The 9,869-nt window shown below is 30.2% G+C and overlaps 1 protein-coding gene across 1 annotated transcript; it reads right to left on the bottom strand.

The window, feature by feature from the left end:
• Positions 1–4,699: 4,699 nt before the first annotated feature.
• LOC134714178 (uncharacterized) lies at positions 4,700–6,659 on the bottom strand. The gene is made up of 3 exons (XM_063575417.1): positions 6,396–6,659; positions 5,723–5,797; positions 4,700–5,231 (listed from the first exon to the last, which is right to left on the bottom strand). Exons 1-3 carry the CDS (start codon positions 6,594–6,596, stop codon positions 4,923–4,925), a joined length of 585 nt encoding a protein of 194 aa, XP_063431487.1. The 5' UTR covers positions 6,597–6,659; the 3' UTR covers positions 4,700–4,922.
• Positions 6,660–9,869: the final 3,210 nt, after the last annotated feature.

Below are 9,869 nucleotides of genomic sequence, written 5' to 3'. Positions count from 1 at the left end.
GCTTTTCGAAGTAAATCCATTTATCTGCAGGTACTTTTCAGTTTTTCATTTTTATTTCATATGAACATTAAGAAATTGGGATGTCGGCTGGTTTTATTTAATAATATTTAATATTCAAAACATGTAGTTACTTCAATATACAGAGATTTGAAATACACTAGAATGACAATAATATAATATTTTGGTAAATTTCAAAGAATATTACCTGAGTAATAATAAATTTCGGTGTGGGTAGCTTTATATAAATAGATTTCAATAAGGCTCTTTATAGTAGTTAAACATTCCGACGTTGAATTCTGAAAAGAATACATAATGAAATTTAAATATTTCAAATGCTTTGCATTGTATATTTTGAAATTTAAGCTCGTGAGAGAAAGTGTAACCCATACAGTAGTACATAATTCACGTATCAATGAAATATGCAGTTATAAATATAAGGTAAAAACCCTTTAAAACAGTATATTTTTAGGAATAAAACTTACTTATCCGTAGCGTAGGTGTTTCTTCATTTTATATTTGATCCAAATAATCCCTTTTTTGGCGCCATAATTCATTTACATTAAAAGTTACTTTTGAAATATATAAGATTTTATTAAATAAATGCAATGCGTCAACTATGAAACAATTGATTTTATCTAAATTCATAATTGTAGGTCAACTTTAATTTCTGCGTACACATTCTATGGTACTTCCGAATTTTATGCATTCCTTGACTGCTTTATATACGAACACACGTTATGGCACTATTTGGTAAATTTTCCTTATTTATTTCCGATTACTTTCTATAGATTTTGCTTCGCATGCAGTTCTATTATTTGTCGCTTATGTGTTTTTGGTTCGACTGGAAGGATTCCATCGATTCAATCAAGAATTAGGTCCATGGACCTGCAGTTATAGCAATTGACCAGGTAAAAACGGCGCATTTGTTTCACCATTTTTCTTTAAACAATTGCACTGTAACTAGAAAAAATGCTGGATAACCCCGTAATTTGTTATTATTTTTGTTTTTATGAAAAGCATTTAGTAGGTTCTCTTAATAAATGTATGATAAGGATCCTAGTTGACACGTGCACTCTCGTTAACAAGTACATGCTTGTGAATTCTCATAAAATGAAAAAAAAAAGATATAGAGTATATAGAATTACAACCTTGTTAAAAAAAAGACAAATACATAAAATGACCTTCGGCTGTTGTCTGCTCTATGGTCTGGTTGTTGTTTCTTTGACACATTCCCCATTTCCATTCTTAATTTTAAGAATAATGTCTTAACTAATAATTTTTGATACATGGATATACTATACTCTTTATATGAGTGATAATGCATACCACACATAATTGGTTTTGGTATACATGGTATTAGCGAATTTATTAATGAGCTCCGGTAACAATCGCATCCTCAATTTGAAGAAATGAACCGCATTTACATTGGAAAGTCTTCTCTGTGAGACTGCGGAAATAAGTCGAACATTATTTGGAAGGATTAACTTTCTCTTTTAATCACTGATGAGTCTTACGTCTAAGACATAAGACTCATCAGTGACGCTTAGATCAAAACAGTTAAAAAGCCAAACAAATACAAAGTTGAAGAGCATTGAGGACCCAAAATTACAAAAAGTTGTGCCAAATACGGCTAAGGTAATCTACTCCTGGGTGTAAGAAAATCCTTAGTTTTTCGAAAAATTCAAAGTTTTGTAAACAGAAAATTTTTAAAAATAACCATATAATTGATATTCATGTCAACACCGAAGTGCTGACTTATTGGCTGGTGACACCCTTGGGGGCGAAACTTCCACCAGCAGTGGCATCGACCTAGTGGTGTAAATAGTTATCAAAGATACCAGGATTATAATTTAATACGCCAGACGCGCGTTTCGTCTACATAAGACTCATCAGTGACGCTGATCAAAACATTGAGGCGCATTGTTAGTTTTGTATAATGATGATGTGATCAAAACAAATATTCATGAGCAATCATTACGACACTAGTTTACAATACATTACCATTGAAGTGTTTGAATTGTTTACACGTTCTACCTAATAATATGACGGAAGGTTCATATGCATTGAATAAATTGAGTAAATTTAAAAATAAGAAGATCTAGTATGATTGTCAATGATACAACTCTCTACCGGAGACCCCGTGACATAGAATTTATGCTTTTAACGTAAGATCAGGCTTATTATAGGATTCGATGCAAGGTCAGTTACATAAAAGGACCTGAGGATTTCAGTTTTGCATTTTTCGTGGAGTTCGGTAATTACCTATTTTATTTTCTGTACGATAGAACCCGACGCAAGGTCGGCTACATAATAATACCTTAGCAAGGCATATATTAAAAACAATTGATAAGACAACTAACGCACGGGCTTTTCCACTTTATCATTGGTTTCGTTGAGCTTGATAAGGTTTTGTAACGGATCAGCAATATTAAAAGTATCGCCTATTGCTTATATTTCTCAAGTGTTATTTTGCATTTGGTCTTGGTGTTTCACTCATATAATTATGTCATGATTATATAGAAATAAGAATATGTGGTACTTGTGTCAATGAGACACTTATTCATTCAATTCACAATGTGTAAAAATTAACAAATTATAGGTCAAAGTATGGTCTTTAACAAGTAGCATTAGCTCACACAAAACATAAGGCTACAAGATTGACCAAAGCTACACTATCAAATTGACAATGGTTGACAAATCTTTTATTCTAAGGTATTCTTTAAGAATAATGTCTTAGATTTAATATACCAAATTGATAAGACATGATATTGTTAGAATTTTAAAGATGATACATTGGGTTGTGATAATACAAAAACAAGTTAAGAGTCGAAATACTTTTAGATAATTCTTCTTGTGTGAAATACATTCAAAGAATTCTAAATTTGCCCTGCTCCTTTGTATCTTTCGAGAATTTCGCAATAAAGACTGTACATTGTTGAGTGCTTTTGGTTTTAACTGTCTATCATATAGCACTGTAAATTGTATGACAGCTGGTTTTTGAAGTATATCGTCGAATACTGATTGATATAATTGTGAATTAAAAAAAACATGTGTTGCTGCGTATAATTTTCTCTTCTTTTCATTAAGAAAAAGACGCTGCCCTTTCATTTTTAACAGTTCTTTTCTACAACACGCTAAATGATATTAAATATATATGTAATCTAAAGGACCATCACTTAACAATCGAATGAGAAGAGGGAATAAGGTTGACATTTGTCAGTTACATTGCAAAGCAACAGAAAATTCAAACATTAAAATTATCTATTAGAGAAGAGCGGCGAAAGATACCAGAGGGATAGCAAATATTTCATTGCTCAACACTTGTCTCCCATATAGAAATACCATTAGATTTTTAGTGATCAAGCTGCAATTCTACAAATCACTAAGATATGAAGCATCGTCTAGGTGTCTGTTTTATGACGGGACATTAACATGTCGCAGGAGAAAACAAAGGTTCAGCAAAGTTACTCTTCTTTTATATCTGACCATCAATGGAATTATAAAACTGCAGAGTACCAAACCTGACAAATACACATGAATCCATCTTATTATGGAAGAAAGATACAATGGCATTAGTCTGTACCATGATTGTTTTTAGATCAATTATCGAAATCTGCCTTCCTAATGGCGCCCTTATTTCACTTTTAGGAATTGGCATTATATTCTTTTTTACTAAATAATTCAGAAAATACTGAGAACATTCACATATCGTCTGGATATGACATTAAAATAAATGATTGTATGAATACATACCAAAAGGAGACTGAACTATTGTCTTGTAAGACAATTATACATTAGAGATGTTTTAGACCTTATATTTACAAAAATCAACCTTATAGACTGGCTTCTAATAAACTTATCATAAATACCCGGAATCCAATTGTGTACGATAGACGCGCGTTTCGTCTACAAAGACTTATCAGTAATATAAAAAAGTTATAAAAAAAATAAAATAAAGTGCAAAGTTGAGGGGCATAAAGAATCAACATTTCGAAAGGTTTTGAAAAATGAAGCTTAATAAATCTATTTCTCTGGTAGATACCCAATAGTATTTCATGAAATTCAATGTTTAGTACACATTAAATTTGTAGTTATGACCATATCAATAATACGCATGTCAACAAAGAAAAGATGAATACCGATTTTATTATCCTCTTTTTTGTATTTTTTTCTTTTGTCTTACCAGGGGCCGTAATCCCCTTTAAATCTGTAGTGTAAAGAAAAGATTGGTGGTATGAAGTAGAACAATAATTTAGAAACATTTAAACCGTGTAATATTCCATCATCAATATGTTTTAGTACTCCAAATAATAATGAAAGATTGCATATTGCTAGCGAAAGATGCTTTGGCAAGTATTAAGGTATAATACTAAGAAGTAAAATAACAAATAAACCGAACTCCCAAGAAAATTCAAAACGGAAAGTCCGTAATCAAATGGCAAAATCAGAAGATCAAAAATTTCAAATGATGAATAACAACTGCCATATTCCAGATAAAAATACTCATATTCTGTAGATTGTTACCGCACACACTTATAGTTTATAAATTATTATTTTATGCATGAAAAATAAACACATTTTTTTAGATAACTGTTTTATTGTAAATACATAATAGAATATATAAATATTTAAAGTATAAAAATTTGCGTAAAAAACAAAACAGGAATAGAAATAAAATTTAACAAAATGTACTACCCTTTATAATATATGCCAACATAATAGATATGACTTAAAAATACTGTGAGTATTGCACGACGACTATTTCACTGTACTTTTTCTTGCTATTACATATAAAAACATTTACACACAATTGTTCGACACTTAAGACACAAACGATGATGTCACAACTTTTATTCCAAAACATCCGTAAATATATCAAAATGCAATATTGAGATCATTTGGAAGTATGCCCTATTCGTGATTTACCACACGCTTTTACTGTGTAGTTTAACCTGATGGAGAAAAACTTTTAGGCTTCGGAGGTTCTTTATTGAATCTGCCTGATATTCAGATAGTTTCTTCCATGTAGTTAACCAGGATTTCTTTTTTGATATTTTTACTTTTGACGATAATAGACATAATCCAAAAAGAATATCATTTTTCATTGCTCTTATGTCTCCAACATCAATTTGTTTCAGATTTTTTAACTTAGCTTCCTTTAAGCCCATCGACGTAAGGCTGTAATAGAAAACTTTCAGGCTTTCTGCAACATTCTTTTGAATTTTTTTCCCCTGAAAGAACATAAAAAACGAAATAGTAAAATTATCATAAAATCGTAGAAGAGTTCGCATGCATTGTGATTTGTATTTTGATGTGCACAAATATAATTGAATGTTTGGAAACATCTGCAAGACAATAAACTTACAAAACAAATGAATTGCCACTACCATTAATATGCCGGAGTTTCAAGAATAAACCTCATATTTAAATATATTATAAAAAGTAAAATCACCAAAAATTCTAAACTAGAAATATTCAAAACGGAAAGTCAATAATCAAATGACAAAATCAAAAGATAAAACACATCAATCGAATGGACAAGAACTGTCATATTCCTGACTTGGTACAGGCATTATCAAATTTAGAAAATGGTAGATCGAACGTGGTTTTATATCGTTAAATCTCTCACTTGTATGACAGTTGTATCAAATTCTTGATACTAGAAATATATCTTTTTCAAATTGTCGTAATTATGTCAAAGAATGTTGTATGTTTTACTTACCGTTTTAAATACTGGAAGTTTTAATTGACTAGAAGAACGATCTTTGTTTTTGACCGCGGTTACTGGACGTTTCTTCTGAAAAAGAAAATAAAACATTCATGTTTATGTTATTTCATGATGAATACATATCAGAACTGTAAAAATAATAAAACGAAATACAACGTCAAAAAAAATTGAAACCGGAATCAAATCCAAATAAATATTTTTTTTTATATTAAATAATTTTTCCTCATGTAATTTATCTAGATAAAAACAAGGAAAATCACAGAACTAAGTTCCGCTCAATCATGTTTCCCAAAGAACACAAATATAGAAATTCAATAGTTCTATGTCATTATCATTTCACATCAATATATGTTATCAAAGTTCCTCTTTAAATTTATAAGTTGACTTCAGCATGCAAAAGTCGTTTGTTTATTAATATTACGATACACTAATTAGCCAAATCGGCACGAACCATGCTTGACTCGAAATCCAGGTAGACATATTACTATAAATAACATCCATTTTCCCTCCCTTAACTCTAATCGTAAGAATATTTCGATTTTCATGCATTAACTCAACTTTTTAATGAGCACCGAAACCTTTCGAAACCAATCTAACAGAATCAAAGATATAAAAAGAAAATCAACACTTATGTTAATACCTAAAAAAACATTTTATATATACTTACGTATTTTTTAAGTAGCTTTTCAGTGTTAAGTATAAGACTGTCAACTATTTTATCAGCAATCGTTGTATTGTAATTTAAATTGTTAGAATATTCCTTTGGTGGTTTCGTTTTGCATGGCTTCCTTAACTCAAGTTCATATTTCTTTGGAAACCTTTTACACTTGCACGTTGTCGCGTATTGACAATATGTTAAAAACACCATCACAGCAGTTGTAAAACCTGTTCAAATAAGAAATAATATGATATCAATGTCATGATATCGTTGAGTAAACACATGAGCTATTTTTAGTTGTTTGTATTTAAGCATTTAAAAGATATAATACTCTATGGAAGTTTAAACTAAGAAACAATTCAAACTGTTTCACAGTGTAATAAATTAGTCTCAATGTTAGACTTTGATTTCATAGTAAATGTAAATGTTAATAATAAAAATGAATATTTGTACAGAAAAATTAGATTAAAAAAAAATGTTTTACGTATATATAAATGAGTCAATAAGATTTGTTAATACTTATAACGTACAGGAGATCTTCATGTTACTTCAATTTTCTTTCTGAATTATATAATATCATCAATTTTGAATTTTATTGTATATATACCTCAAAGACAATAAAAAAACATAAATTTTCCAACGTCCCACTGTTATAAATATAAATATCCGGTAATCCATTATGAATCGAGTGTCCGGTTTAAGGCTAAAAAAAAATAATGAAAAAAAAAAAAAAATTACAAATATAGAATGAGTGGTAATAAAATTTATTTTACATGAGACAGAATCTTTACAAAAATCACCATGAATCTGAATTGCTGGAGTGTATACTCAATTGAGTATTATTTATTTCAATTTATTAACTTCTTCACTGAATATTGCACAGCTTTTGGCTGGCCTTTTTAATTTGGCGGCCATTGTTGATTTTTTTTAAATGGCTCTTTATCCAAAAATACGTATTACAGAGCATTATTACTAGCATTGTGCAAAGTTTTATCCTTTACCATACAGTGATTAATTGTGCGAATATATTGGATTTGTACAATTGGACAAGTTCTTGTAAATATTTCAAAAGACACACTTCTATGTATGACTTAAATAGAATAAATTTAGGTACACAATGTTGATTATACGTGTAGAAAAAATGTGTGTGTCTTTTTTTTATATATATCAAACACCAATTTGTCTATCAAATATAATATGAAAAGTGAAACATAATTTATTGTCCTACTTGAAAAGAAAGCGTTTTGGTGATGCTTGTGTAGCTGGAACTGCCAACTGGTTCCCATCTTATCTTCCTGTGAATTTATTGTAGTAAATGTTATCATAAAAGTTAAATGGTGAATATATTTAACATCATTTGATATTTTTTTCATATCCTGATTTTACTTTAATACACTTATTTTCAACTTTTTCATTTGAAGTTATTCATTCATAATACTGTTTTCAACAGTTCAGCAAATAATAGTGTGAATGGCCTGATTTCAAACGGGAAGATTATGTATAACGTGATAGGTATAAGAATACATAATATAGGATTTAAATGTATTAACTAGTGCATTGACTTTAAGATAACTCTAGCCTGTTTTTAAACCTTTGTAAAATGAATGATGATTTCTTTTGTAAGGTAACACCAACCTACACATACGTAATCTCTTGATATGTATTTCGTAGAACTACACTCGTAGTCATATTGATAATGATTTAAATATGTTTAGGTTAATTTCTTTGCGGTACTACAGTAATCGCCCCCGATCAGTCACGAAAAAACAATTGAACATAATAATATAACACTAATTACTAAAAAAATAATGATAACCAGGAAATCTTTAATTACGTTTTTTAAAATGCAAGTGTTATATACTATTTACTGAATATGATCTAAAACAATTTACCGTCAAATATGTCGTTTTTATCAAATAATTGATTTTTTTAAACAAAATTCGTTCTTAATATGATGTAGTATGATTGCTATTGAGACAACTTTCCATCAGTGACTTTATGATATGCAAATCAAAAACTATACACCACACTACGTTCTTCAACGATGAACACAACCCATACCGCATACACTTGTAAAAAGGCATCGAAATCACAAATGTACATTCAAAAATCAAACAAGAAGACTAATACCCTGCGTTATGTACAAAACAAAGCACGAAACTTAAATAGTATTTACAGCAACTACAAAAAACACCTAATTACATGTATACAGGCTCCTGATTTCAATAGGCACATACCGAAGGGTGCGTTGGGTGTAAAATAACGTTGTGTACGGGCGCCAACCCTCCTTGTTCCTTAAACAGTGTTGTAAGAGTCCAAAATATGAACAAACTATGAAAATCAGTTAAAAAGAGCCGATTGGATTTTCTTATATAAGTTAGTTGCTTTGAACTAGCTAAGTAGCTTCAGTAACTGCGAGTACTCTCAGATATGCACTAAGTATCTTTACGTATTTTTGGAGGTACAAGTACCCGGCCATGTCTACTTTGTGCTTTTGTAAGATGGCTGTTGTCTGCTTTATGGTCGGATTGTTGACGCCTTGACACATTCCCATTTCCTTTCTCAATTTTATTATTTGTATTCATTTGATGCATATGATTTAACCAGTTATCAATTGATTTTTATAGTTCGTTCTTATGTTGAACTGTTATACCATAGTCCAGGGTTAGGGGAGGGTCGGTTTCCCGCTAACATGTTTAACCCCCCACAAAATTCTGTATCTATGTTCCTATCCCAAGTCAGAAGCCGGTAATTCATTGATTGTCGTTTGTTGCTGTGTTACACATATTTTTTTGTACATCAATTAGGCTGTGATACAATCTTCCATTTTTGAACCAACAGTAACTATAGTTTACCCAAAATTCTTATTTGTAGAAACGATAAACCAACAAACATTGTATATGAACACCTCTTAGTAATATTTGTTTTCATAAAGGGGACCGTAAAGTCAAGAGATGCACTAATAATTGCAGTTTGTTCTAGTTAAAAAAATATTTTAATTATTTGGCTATTCTTTCTTGTTTCTTTTATTAATACCACTTTTTATTGTTGTCGTATGAATTAATCCATGGCTTTTATTTGTTTTTAGAGTTCCTGATGAAGGTTTGCCAAGAAAAACTCTTCGGTCCTTCGAACTCACGAAATTTATAAAGTGCTATTAATGTCAATGGTTTAGGTTTTCATACTATTTTTTTAAATAATGAATACCCATTGCAATAAAGACCAGTAAGATTAGGTAACAAGTGACCCGTATCATAATCAATAGTGTTTATTAGTACACATATCAGACAGTATGCGGATATAAGTTTTAATTAATACATTAACTACTCAGTAAAAGACCACAGTTTGATTATTTAAAGAACAATGTTGAGTACATTCATGGTGACGTATATACAATGATAGACGACGTCAGAATTATTGGAATACCACAGGGTATGAAAAAAACCCGAAAAGCCTCGTCACAAACCTCCACAAAGTATCTAT

Source organism: Mytilus trossulus, chromosome 4 (assembly GCF_036588685.1).
Source record: "Mytilus trossulus isolate FHL-02 chromosome 4, PNRI_Mtr1.1.1.hap1, whole genome shotgun sequence".
NCBI classification, from domain to species: Eukaryota; Metazoa; Mollusca; class Bivalvia; order Mytilida; family Mytilidae; genus Mytilus; species Mytilus trossulus.
The sequence above is the reverse complement of the archived record's forward strand: the minus strand, read 5'-3'. Positions and strand labels throughout refer to the sequence as shown.

Excerpts from the sequence above, each read along its gene's own strand:
- LOC134714178 (XM_063575417.1), bottom strand. The coding sequence starts at position 6,596 with ATGGTGTTTTTAACATATTGTCAATACGCGACAACGTGCAAGTGTAAA. Across the intron at positions 5,798-6,395 it reads AAAAGCTACTTAAAAAATAC|AAGAAACGTCCAGTAACCGC; the intron begins GTAAGTATATAT and ends TTTCTTTTTCAG. Across the intron at positions 5,232-5,722 it reads AACTTCCAGTATTTAAAACG|GGGAAAAAAATTCAAAAGAA; the intron begins GTAAGTAAAACA and ends ATGTTCTTTCAG.